This window comes from Eriocheir sinensis, chromosome 13, assembly GCF_024679095.1.
Source record: "Eriocheir sinensis breed Jianghai 21 chromosome 13, ASM2467909v1, whole genome shotgun sequence".
NCBI lineage: Eukaryota > Metazoa > Arthropoda > Malacostraca > Decapoda > Varunidae > Eriocheir > Eriocheir sinensis.
The window spans coordinates 5,852,659-5,866,097 of record NC_066521.1 but is presented as its reverse complement, the minus strand read 5'-3'; the positions used below and the strand labels follow the sequence as shown (position 1 = coordinate 5,866,097).

General features: G+C 45.6%; 1 protein-coding gene across 2 annotated transcripts in view; it reads left to right on the top strand.

Moving 5' to 3' along the window:
* The window catches only part of LOC126997915 (transcription initiation protein SPT3 homolog), a 41,433-nt gene that overhangs the window by 5,574 nt on the left and 22,420 nt on the right, over positions 1 to 13,439 (top strand). For both annotated transcript variants that reach the window (XM_050859136.1, XM_050859135.1), the window contains exons 2-5: positions 11 to 393; positions 623 to 732; positions 1,145 to 1,253; positions 10,834 to 11,066. In XM_050859136.1, coding sequence (XP_050715093.1) covers positions 378 to 393; positions 623 to 732; positions 1,145 to 1,253; positions 10,834 to 11,066 — 468 coding nt within the window. In that variant the 5' untranslated portion in view covers positions 11 to 377. The remainder of the gene's footprint in view (positions 1 to 10; positions 394 to 622; positions 733 to 1,144; positions 1,254 to 10,833; positions 11,067 to 13,439) is intronic.

Below are 13,439 nucleotides of genomic sequence, written 5' to 3'. Positions count from 1 at the left end.
TTATTCACAGACCAACACTAGAAGACCTACTGCGCAGTGACTCCCTCAGTCCAAGCGTCACTTTCCAAGTCCTCAAGCACAGCTCAGCATAACATCATATCACAGTCTTGAGCAGCCTCCACCCTTGGGATTCTAGAGACTGTAGCCCCACTGCCAACCCAGTCTTCTAAAATGCTGAAAAAGCTTGCAGCCTGGGAGTCACAGCAGGAGGAATAAAACAAGAAAAGGAAGGAAACATCACTACAGAAAGAGGAATCAGAAAAGGAGGATATTACTGCAGGAAGAACAGGAAAAGAAGGAGGAAATCCTGCTGAGAAGAAAAAAGGAGAGAGGAAAGCACTGCAGAAGGACTGGTCACTCTTTAAGGCCACACCAAGATGTCTTTTGTCACTGGTAAGATATAATGCATTGGGGTAAAGGGAAGTACCAAGGGGGAAAATTTGGATGCTACTTAGCAAGACCTAAGTGGTCCTTTTCAAGCTCATAGGGAGCACTGTTTGTTTGACTGATGTTGGACTTGATATCAAAGAAGTGGCTTAAGAAGGGAGAGCTTGTGATGTTGGCGATTGAGTTCAGTGGGAAAGGCACAGACTGGCTGACACATGCACTGAAACCTTTCCAGACATACAGCTCATGATGCACGGATTTGGGGACTGTCGGAAGCCCCTGCGAGAGACAGCTGCAGTGATTGAGTCCATCGTGCACCAGCAGATGACTGTCTTCCTCCACCAGGTAAGTTACAGTGCCTTAGTGTTCCTTAGTTTTTCATGCACACCTTTTAATACCTTTTGTGTTATGGGGATTCTAATAAATTTTCAAACTAATAAACCCTGACTTCTTAACATAACCCAATTTGATAACCTAGCCTTTCCACTTTCCCAATCTAATACCATGAAGTTAGCAACCTTTCCCACCAAACTATGTGGTACCCTAGTGACACTAAATAAGAGACATCTGTTTCTAACGCCATGTCTTTCCTTTCTAGCCTTCACACCTACGTTGAAGATTTTGCAGTTCAATTATTCACTGTTGCCTTGTGCTCTATTGCCAGATATTAATGATGCCAATTCTGTATTATTCCTTCCTATCTTCATCCATCACATTATCCAGGAACATTTCCCTTATTCATCCATTGCATCCCCAGGCCACGGACATTGCAGAGCAGCGGGGCCAGCGGGTAGTGGGACCAGAGGACATCCTGTTTGTGATGCGACGTGACCCTCTCAAGCTGCAGCGCCTTGTACATTACATGGGTAAGCTGCTGACTGGGAATAGGGACTTGGGTGTCTCCATTTTGTGTTTTGTGAAACTTTGTTGATATATCTACTCCTGTAAAAGTAAAAATATATTGTGTTTTTAAGTCATGTTCATGGGGCTGCCTTTTCCAATGATGTTTCCATTCTGGGGTTTACATGAAGTGCTTAGCACAGAAAGTCAATAAAAAACACAAATAGAAGACTGAGAAAATGTCCATCAAAGTTTTACATTGTTCAAAATGCCATATCCTTGAGACCAATCATAAACTCTTGATATGAAGCTGATTGTCTTGGCTATCAACTGAGACTACTAGCAATGATTGATTTTTATCACCATTTTGAATGAAAAAACGATGAATGTAACTTTCTCCATTTTGAGTAAGATTGCACTCAAAATCAAAATCTTTAATGCAATGAAACATGTACAGTGTACATGTACAGTGATCTGGTTAGATAGGAGGATAACAAGATTGGTTTTTTGCCATGCATGACACAGCCACCTAGTTCTCAGAAGTTCTCAAACGTAGACTCATGTGCTCTTGACCTTAATAGCTTTCAGTTTTGTCGTTGGGTGAGGAAAAGTTTGTGCATTCGGTTAATATGTAGGAGGAGTAGCCGTGGTCTGTGAAGCACAAGAGACATATATTCTATATTGCTTAAACCTCAGTGTGTGCAAATTAATCTATTGAGCATCGGAAATGGTCTACCTAGAACATATGTTCAAAGGGTGGGGGGGTCAAGTGAAAAGGCATATACATACATTTGTTTTGGTGGCTGTGGCGGCCATTGGGAGGTGAGCAGTGTTGACAACGATCCGGTTAGCGATGGTACGCTAGGTTAGCGATTAGCCCACACATGTGAGACCAGGTCCACCACACGTGGTTATTATTTTTTTTAGAACACGCAGCCCAATGGGTGCCATGCTGAGGGGCGGGTATAGTAATAGGTAAAGGTGCGTTTTCTAAAAAAAATAATAACCACGCGTGGTGGACCTGCATGCGTGGGCTAATTGCTAACCAAGCGTTGGATCATTGGCAACACTGCTCACCTGCCAATGGCCACTTCCGCTGCCGCTGCCACCAAAACAAATGTATGTATATGCCTTTTCACTACCATCGCTAACCACCCTAAAACAGGTGGCGGTATTTGTCTGCCACTTTTTACTAATGTAGTTTAGAAATAATTTGTGACTATTGAGAGAGAGAGAAACCTCACTTGCTCGCTCGCTTGCATAGAAAACGGGTGTGAACGGCAAAGTGGGGCGGAGTGTGCTACGGGGAACCGTAGTACTCCTGATATATGTACCCCCCTAAAAGTATGTTTTTTACTGGTTTGCGCAGAAAAAAACTATCTCCACTAAAAAAGTAGTCATATTTTGCCCATGAAAACATAATTTGTGTCTTGATAATAATATGCCTACTCCTGCTACATTTTTACCATGCATTCTATAATAAAGAAGTCGAGCACCACTCTATGTATTTTTAAAGATGGTCATCTTGTGCTGCCAATATGCTGTCTGACAGACAGCAATACTTTCTTCCATACACTCTTAACTCTCTCACGCACCGGGACGCCAATGGCGTGTAAAATTTTTTAGGGCCAAAGTGCACTGGGATGCCATTGGCATCAATTTGAACAAAAATATTACTTTTAAATAGTTATATTCACTCCAGTGGCATCATTTTTTATTTGAGGGTAAGTTTCCTCACCCTCTCTGAACGAACTAATTGGCAACACTTTCCGCGTCCACAGATTTAAGTGCGGTTGAGAAAACATTTACAGTTTCCGTTCACTCATCAGCCGAGCTGCACATCTCGCTGCTGTGGGCTTTAAACTTTCTGTGAGCTAGCGCGCCCATGCGTCCCAGTGATAATAGTGTTATATAGTGCAATACAGTGATTTGATTGGGTGCAATTTCTGTTCTCTTTTCTTTACAGGCAATAGCGTATTGCATTTTGTGAATTACATAAGGACGTAAATACGTAATGGCACGGAGGCCCCTGAAACCTGAGGAATATTACCCACTCTTGTACTCAGACAGTGAAAGTAATGGTGAGAGTGAAACAGAAAGCATTCCCCACTTTGCAAGAGACAGTGATGAGAGCAAAAAAGACTTGGATTCAGAAGGAAATGAAGGTACGGAATGGGACAGCGTGGAGGACGGGACAGGACAGGAGTCGTACTTCCATCCCCACTGGACCCACTCCCTCCTCCCCTACTCAATATTTTTACTTTTCCGGAAATATTTCATGGTGCTAATTGTCCGATTGGAGATTTGAAGGAACCATAAGAATCCTGATAAAATTCTGCAATTATAAATACATCTACCTTGAAAAGTTGACCCACAAAGGTTTTAGTTATGGAGGTGGGAACATGACTTAAACAGCAAAATTGTTTATGCACACTTTATTCCATGTCCATAAACGGTCCTATGAATTACTATTATTATTTCTTTATTGATTCATGAAAAACTACAACAAATAAGGAAGCCATTGATATATTATGTATAATGATAAATGCAGGTTCGGCAGAAGAAAGTAGCCGAGAAACAAAAAATTTTGGCGCGCTAAAAAAACTACCTCGACCAGCGAGAGACCCAATGTTTTTTTTTAAATGAGCACGGAAAAGAAAACTTATTGAAACTTATGGTGCGCGAGAGGGTTAAACTACATAGCATGCAAATGTGAATTGGATTATCCTTGTAATTTTTTGCCTTTTTTGTTAGCGTAGTGTTTTGTGCTACCATGAGTGATATTGATAATGATATCAAGCAGCCTAGCCCGATATCTTGCTTGCTGAGAATGCGTTATCCTGAAAATTGGACAAAAAATGGGCCAGGAATACACCATTCTTCACTCTAATAAGGTTGTGAAGGTAAGATTTATAGGCCCACCATGCAGTGATGGGTGTTTCACCAAAATGCCTGCCCTAATAACAGATCTATTAAGTTTTGGCAGCTATTCAGCTGAAAATTTCCAGATTATAAATCATAGGGCTAACACTAAAATAGAAACAAGAATTGGGGGATGGAGAGGGAGACCAGGGTGGGGTTCAGTTTACATACCTGTCAAGCTACTGTGATTGATTGATTGATTGATAGTTTATTGTTGCAAGTAAAACAACAAAGGAGAAGGGAGGAGCATGCCATCCCAACCCCCAGGCAGTACAGAGTGTGATTATACAACTAAGGATACATGTGTAAGTAGCACCAGGAAACCAAAAAGATACAATGGTAGGGGACAAGTGCTAAAAAAAAATAAAGGCCTTGATTTAGTCAAGGGAGCAGACATAAGGGACTGGACATATGAACTACAATCTAGGGGCAAATGCAGGATACTCACTAAGCACAGCTGAAAGAACATTATTGTTAATGAACCAGCCCACCAGCTCAGGCAGGTCCCAGTGGCCCTGTGGGCTTTAGACACTAATAGCAGAACATTGCAGGACATAGTGTTTGAGCGTGTGACCCCCTGGTCTGGCACACAAGCGGCAAGGTACAGGGTCAGCCCCACCGACCTCCCAGTAATATCTGTAGCCCAGCCTCAGCCGCATCACCACCGGATCATAGGATGCACTAAGCCTACCATAAGTGTGGGTGCAGATGCTTGATACCAGGGCATAGTGAATGCTGGAGGGACTACCATCCTGACACCTCAAGGCAAGCTGATTGGTAACAGACTCACAAACAAGGGATCTAAGTCTACTCTTAACATAATTATAGGTGTATTCAACGCCTGGGTGTACATTGAGATCATCAGAGGCAGCACGAGCAAGTCTGTCTGCCTTTTCATCATGGGGCAGCCCAACATGTGAGGGCACCCAGATGAAGTGTGCAGTAGCACCACAGCACTCAAGCAGGCTAAGGGCACTAAAACACTTATTGACTATATCACAGTCAGAAGGGGAGGAAGACAGAAGTGCATACAAGGCACATTGACTATCAACAAACGGGTACACAACTTTCCCGAGAGCTACAGTGATATGGAGGGCTTCATATATGGCATAGAGTTCTGCCCTTGTGGAAGACAGATGATCAGGAAGCCTCTTAGAAACCTCAGTGTCAGTGTATTCAGAGGGGGTGGCATAGTCCTTATAAATGAGACAATGCAGGATGACCCTTTCCATTAGCTTGCATAAACAACTGGTGAGAGAAATTGGATGAAAAGTGCCGTCACCCTTAGGTATGGGAACAATGAGAGCAGATTTCCATGAAGGAGGCAAAACACGGAGGAATACGACATGTTAAAGAGATCAAGAATGGGGTTATCAGGCAGGGCAAGGAGAGGGTAAAGGACATCATAGGTTAAACCATCCTGACCAGGGGCCGTCGACTTGCCAGGCCGAATAGCGCGAAGGAGCTCATCCAAAGTAAGAGGAACACAATTGTCGTCTACCAGGGCCACATTATGATGTACAAGGGCCATGCGCCGCAGCTGATGGCAGGCGAGAGCATCTCGATGGGTGGCAGGCAGCCCAGCCACAGCAGAGGCATGCATCCATGTTTGCAATAATGTCTGTGCCCTCCCAACAGGATCAGGATCCCTAACGGGATGGTTAGGTTTGCCCCTGACCCTGTTGACATGGAGCCAAATCCTCTACAGTGTCTGAGTCTTACGCAGCTGCCCCAAGAAGTCACCTCAGTATTGCTGCCGAGCCTGTTGACGAAGGTCAGTGAGGTGTTGAGCAACAGACACCATTGCATCCCTGGCATCATAGTCGGTGGGGTCACGCTGCCACCGCCGCTGGTAGGTGGCAAGAGTTTGCTGGCAAGAAAGTATGACAGGATCCTTAGCATAAGAGGAGGAGCAACGAGTGATGGCATGTACCCTAGGAGCCCTATAAAATGGGGACACAAAGCCTTCAATAACTGCAACAAGGCCCTGATACAAGGAATTAACATCAGAAAAGGTAGCCTTGGCAACAGTGTACCAAGACTCAACACATGAAACAAGCCTTGGCACTTGGGCAGCAGGAACAGTAAGTCTCTTTCTAGGTGTAATAGGCACAAAAGACCAAGGGAGAGTAGTTTCCAGAGCAAAGTGGTCGCTGAGTAAAGTAGGCAACAAGCAAGTCTCAATAGAGCACGGGGGCATGTTGGACAGGGCTACATAGTCTAACCTGCCACCTTGAGTGTGTGTAGGGACACTGTCACCTGTGAGCGTTACAGTATCTGTGGCATCGAGAAAAGCTTTCCAACGAACCCCGTTTACCTTGGTGGTCAAATGACTGCCTAGGTCCTTATGAAGAGCATTGAGATCCCCCATTAGCAATGATTTTTCTTCCTAGAAGCAACCTGGGAGGTCGTCAGCACGAAAGGCACAAGCATGGACTTACAAATTTATACAATACAAGGGACCATTAGGAACATGCAGACACACAATAAGAAACTCCATACCCCCCGTAACCCCCATCTCATGAAAAGTAACAGGAAGGCCATGTTTGACCTATGTTGTTAACCCTCTACTGCTACCATCTCCAGGTCCTAGAGAGTGAGTCACATAACCTCACAACTGTGGCACCTCGGGCCCGACCTCCTGTAGGGCAATGATGTTGGGTTTCTGCGTTAAAGCATACGAATGGAGATCAGTGAACCGGGCACGCAGCCCGTTAATGTTCCAGGTCAGGAAGCGATAGGTCGTGCAGGCCATTACGAGGTCAAGGAGATACCCAGGGGCTGCTGCTGAGTGCCATCCATTTTTGCAAGGATGGCCTGCATGGTAGTAAGCATGCCCGCTACCGAAGTCTCCAGCGAATCCATCCGAGAGTAGACTGCGGTCAGGCCAGAGACACCCACAATCTGGGCACCACTGCCGGAGGTGTGCGAAGCTACATGGGTTCCCGTAGCCTGCACAGTAGGAACTGGACTGAGAAGAGTACTGGCTGCTGCCTGAGGCTTAGGATCGGCTGCCGGCGAGAGCGGTAGAGTACGGGACCTCCAGCATCAGCAGTCACAGGAGCCGGGCTAGGAGGGGGACATGGAGCAAGGGGAACAGGGCGAGCTTCCACAGCAGTGAGGCGCACAGAATCTTGAGCCAGGACAACTGAGAGGTTGGCTATTTCCTTTTGGAGGGAGAGCAGAATACTAGTAGAGAGGTCAGCAGCAGAAGCGGAGACTAGTGGACCCCCAGCGGGGACAGCAGGGGCAGGTGAGGACTCACTGACAGTGCCAGCGGAGGGTTGTCGAGGTCCAGAGCTTGGTAGAGGAGTTTCCCAGGCATTATGGGCAGGGGGCGGTGCAGGGCAGTAGGCTGCAGGAGGGACATTTTGACGGGTGAAGGGGTCCGACTGCTCCCGAAGGGGGCTGAAGAAGGGGCCAGGTTTCACAGGACACGCCCTGGATTGGGCATTATGAGGGCCACCACAATTGCAGCACCGAGGAGGAATGGAGGCACCGTCCTGGATACGTTTCTGACACTCCTCCGAGAGGTGGCGGCCAGCACAGAACCAACACCGAGGCAAGGATCTACACTTCCAGTCCTTATGACCCCAGCGACTGCAATGGTGGCAGAGGTCAGGCTCATGTCGGTAAGGAGTGACCCGCTTCCTGCCCAGGCCACACATCCACACTTCATCAGGGATGTCGCCCTGCACTGAACCAAATAGTTGTGGGCGCGCCTCCTGACCCACAAACCACCTCCTCAGTGACAGAAAGCCCGGAGGAGTGGCTAAGCAGTTCACCGACACATAGGTGGGCACACCATGAACAAGAACAGTTCTTGGTGACCCTTCCAACGGGACCAGGACCTCCCCCAGAAAGCCCTGCATCACAAGCTGGTCGTACACTGGCCCAGTATCCAGCGTGATGTAAGGAACGTTCCTACCCTCCTTGAACAGCGGGTTGGCCTCTGGGTGCTGTTTAAGAAGTCCCATGAACCACAGGTGCTTGGCAGCCGTCGTCGCCTGACCTGTTGTGAGGGGCCACAATAAACTATGCCGTGTCTTGGGCACCTGTCCCTGAGTAACAGTAACACCTGCAGCTGCTGATATATCCATACTGTGACCCTCTTCCGGGGCAGGAGGGACGAGAGCTGCTTCTGCCGGGGCGGGAGGACTCAGCTGAGGCACGGGTGGCAAGGAGGTGACTCTGAGCGTAACTTTTTTTCCATGGTGTTGGGCGATGGCGAGGAGGTTGAGGAGGTGTCACTAGTTATACTACCGGCTTGACTTGGCAGGACTCTGTGACCAGTCTCTGGACTCATTCCCAGGGAGGGAGTAAGCACGCTCCCGCTGGAGAAACTGCTTGGACTGAGCAAGGCGATGTTTCTTGGCTTTGCTTGTCATAACAAAGTCAGCGTGGGGGACGGGAACGTAAACCAAGCAGCCCGCAAGCGGGCAGCAGGAGAACTGCAAGCTACTGTGGTGTCTTGCCAAAAGATTTTGCGTTAGAGACCGTAAGGTTGTGTATAAAACGGTAATTAAATCATAAGAAAACCATATTTTTTTGTCATTCAATATTTATTTGTTTCAAAACAAATGCAGAATGAAAACACAACGTAAACACACGACACAGTATGAACACCACATAATGAAAAACTGTACTGTTTACAAAGGTTCTTGTAAACAGTACTGTTTTTCATTATGTGGTGTTCATACTGTGTCATGTGTTTACATTGTGTACAACAGTACAACGAAGAGCATCAGTGAGCTGCAGTGAACCTACTGCACCCACGGTGGGTGAGGGCAGGAGAGCTAGTGAGTGACGCGCCCGTTCCGACGGACTCAAACAGGGTGCACGAGGTACCTCCCACCCCCCACCACCCCACGCACACACACACACATACACACACAAACACACTAACTGTAACAGTAACCGTTACTCAGCATGCTCACATGAATTTAAATATGGCGCGTACGATATATTTTAAATTGTTTAAAACAAACATATTAAAAAAAAGCCACATCGCAAGTGGAGAAAAAACGTAAGATTTTCAACTTACGCTGTAAGACTTGAAAATCACCGAAATTACGTAAGACTTACGCAAAAATGTAAGACTTGACAGGTATGAGTTTATTGTGTCATGAAGTGAGAGTAGGGCAGCTAGCAATGAGGTGATAATCCTTGGCATAGTGTGGTCTACAAGGTCAAATGCTTTCCTGAAGTCTACAAAAGTAAGGCCAAGGGAAGTGTCAAGTTTGTCCAGGTGGCTGCGTATGAAGTCCATGAAGCTGACCAGGCAATGAGCAGTGGAGGATGATTTCATATTGCCAAATTGTTAGGTGTCTATGGATTTACTAATATCATAAGTCCATATATAAATGAAGACCTCACTAATGGAGTTGGGAATGGATGTGATGGCAATTGGCCTGAGATCATTAAAGGACTGGACTGAAAATTTTAGGGATGGGAGGGACATAGGAAATTTTCCAGTAGCTTTGACAGGTGTGTTGCTGTACAGAAGCATTAATTATGGAGCAAAGAGAAGTGGTAGTCAGTGTGCATGGTGTATGTTTCTTTAATTTTCATTATCTATTAAAAGCATCAAGCTCCTGGTGGGGTGGGGAGGGGGATGATAGGTATGCTGGGAAAGAGGTGAGGTCAAGTTTGGGGAGGCTTTGACTGACCGCTGCAAAATGATCATTACTCTCGGGGCCACTCGGTCAAAAGATAACTGTGAGGTGCAAGGGAGGGGAGACCAGTGCTTACTGAGTGCACAGTGAGCTCTAACCTTGTGATGCCACTGTCTCCTATTGGTCTGCTGAAGGCAATGTATTTTCTCTGAATAATAGTTCACTCTGGCAGTTTTAATCTCCCTAAGGACTTTGTTCCTGAGTCTTCTCTACTTGGTGAGGTCAGTTTGATAAGCATGTTTCTTTGAGAGATGATCTTGATGGTGGGGTGTCAGATGGATGAACAAGGAACATTTTGACGGGGAAGAAGGTGCGGTTGGCACTGCTGATTGTGCGCTTGTAGTTTTTCTATTCAAGGTTGACATTGGATACACTTGTCATCCCAGTCCAGGGTGTTGCACCAGCCACTGCACGAACCATCTCTTTGCTGAGTCAGTCATGGGTCTGTGTGACCTGACAGAGGTTGACTTAGGCAGTGAGTGGTGGGAAGCCACCGGGAGTAGCTCACGCCTGTTCGGTAGGTGTCTTCCTACCTACTCCTACATTAAATTCAGATTCTGCTACTTCATAAACCGTCTGTGCCTCAGCACGCAATCTAACATAATTATCCACACAGAAGTGCGTACGATAACGGGTCCATAAACGGAAAGCAGTTTGCGATGAGCCAACTTGCACTCATCATTGAACCAGGCCTTATCTTTCAGTCATGATTTGATAGTTTTAGAAGGAACTATTCTATTTAGGATTTCAAGGACGATACTAAGTAAATAATGGGAATTTTGACCACCAGCATTTTTACGATAGTGTCCCTTTGTGCTATTCAGCTACAAGGATGGTTTGGGAATGCTGGGTATGCCTAACTCAGTTCTGGACTTCTGGTAGCAGGGCTGGACTCTCTGAATTAAGCACCTCATGTATTAATCCACAATTGTACATGAAGGTGCTTTTTTGGTAATGATAAACTTTACTATACCTAAAAAATATTGATAATTCCACTCTTTACTGGCAGGAGTGCGAGACCTGTACCAAAAGACCAGAGCCAGCACATCCACCCCCTCCACCGGTGATCCGTCAGAGACACCAGGGGAGGTAGCAACGCCACCAGAGGTATCACGGAAGAAACTCTGCATCAACTTCCTCCAGACAATTGACCAGACAGGGCAGTACGAGCCCCTCTATTCATCCTCAATCCAAGACCCTGTGAAGGCGGAGCGTATATCACGTCTGGATTCCTTGACGCAGGTGATTTGGGTTTGAGGGAGGAATGTATGGGATAGGAAGTGAGGTTTTGGTGTGCATGTCTTCTTATCTATCTATCTTCTTGTTTATGGGAGTCCTTGATTTGCTTTTTTGGATTGCCTATTCAAAATAAGCACGTGTCAAAAAATAGGGTTTTTCCTCATATTACACAGATTACTTAAAATAACACGATTTCAAGAAAATCAAGTTTAGCGGCTGATTTAGTTCAGTAATGCAGCCACCACCACCGCTCATTGTTTAGCTGCCATGAGGTGTGCTGTTGCTCTGCGACCATCCTTACCATTGGACAATTAAGCTTATTTTTACTACCTTCCGGCTGTGTGTTACCTCTTCCTGACCTGACTTGTCTGGTGCCTACTTGTGTGTGTGTGTGTGTGCGAGAGAGAGAGAGAGAGAGAGAGAGAGAGAGAGAGAGAGAGAGAGAGAGAGACTCTCCCCCTCCCTCTCTCTCTCTCTCTTCTCTCTCTCTGCGGTGGCGTCTTTATCCTTAGTGGCGTCGCCCTTTATAAGCGGTGGCGTCGCCCTTTATGTCAAAAGCTATTTGCAACCCACCGACAAAACACCGGGAAACAGTAACGTTGAACATTTGTGCGTGCGAGTAAACATTGCAAAAGTCAATTTAAATATATCTGTCACCTACAGACCTCCCGGGCAATCACTCGATGACGACCTTGAAATGTACAGTGTCTTAAGGCAGTCACTTAATAACAACGACTCACTGATATTAGGAGACTTTAACCTCCCCCATATCGACTGGGCGATACTGTCAGGTACAGAAGGCGAGTCACATAGAATGATCGAATTTCTAGAAGAAAATTATCTAAGCCAAATGGTTTCTGAGCCAACTCGACAAAATAATATACTCGACCTTGTTATAACGACCCAAGATAACCTTGTCAGTAGTGTCACGGTAGGAGAACACCTCGGTTCTTGCGATCATAAATTAGTGCGCGTCGACATTAAAGCTCAATCATCAGTGACTGAAAATAAAGTAAAGGTGCCCAATTTCAAAAGAGCTAACCGTAGAAATCCGACAAAAACTAACAGAAATACAACTATCAGATGACGGCAACGAGAGGAAGCCTGGCTAAGCTTTAAAATCACTTACTCACTCAGTAGAACACATTCGTCCCCTTGTGCGAGAAGCGAATTAACACTAATAAAAGCCCACCGTGGTTTAATAGCGAAATTAAACAATCAGTCAATGAGAGAAAATTGTTTTACAGGTTAAAGAAAGAACAAAGCACGCCCGAGAACATTAGACTCTATAATGATGCCAGGCGACGAGTAACAAGACTAGTAGGTCAGGCAAAGCGTAGATATGAAGAAAATATTGCAGCCAACTGTAAAAATAACCCGAAATCTTTCTTCAGTTACATAAACAACAGAAAGGCGATCAAAAGTGGTATTGGACCTTTAACAAACAGCGACGGTGCACTAGTGACTGACAGCCAACACATTGCAAACCTCTTAAACAATTACTTTTCCTCCCACTAGCACCAACACCAGTACTATTGTAAATCTCGAGCATGCATTGCCTAATTTTGAAATAACAACCGATGAAGTCCTTAAAGCTCTCCATTCACTTAAAACAAATAAAAGTCCTGGACCTGACAAAGTATATCCAACTCTGCTGAAAGAAACGAAGAGCGAAATACTCTCCTCCCTCACAACCGTATTCAATATGTCCTTGCGACAAGGCATCGTCCCTTCAGATTGGAAAAAGGCTAACGTGACACCGATTTTCAAGAAAGGAGACAAAAAGTACCTGGTAATTACAGGCCCATTAGTCTTACTTCGGTTGTAGGTAATCTACTTGAGGGCATACTTAGAGACAAAAGTGTGAGTTACCTTGAAAGCCAATCATTGATTGGGGACTCACAACATGGCTTCGAAACAAAAGATCCTGCCTATCAAACCTATTAACCTTTTATAACGACCTCTTCACTGTTTATGACGTAACCAAATCACTGGACGTAGTCTATCTTGATTTCAAGCGTTTGATAAAGTCCGCATCATAAATTACTTTACAAATTAAAGCAAATAGGTATTGACGGTCAAGTAAACCAATGGATCGCGAATTGGTTGAGCAACAGACAACAAAGAGTAGTGATTGACGGATTTAACTCAGAGTGGCGCCTGTCCCTCGGGGCGTCCCTCAGGGCTCGGTCCTTGGCCCAGTGCTCTTCATTATTGATATCACCGACGTGGATGTTGGACTCACTAACCGCAGTAGTAAATTTGCAGCCGCCCCAACGATTGGTAACTCGGTTCTCACTGGCGAAGACAGGCAAAGCCTCCAAGAGGATTTGCACAAAATTTCAACTTGGTCGGATCGAAGGGAGATGAACTTTA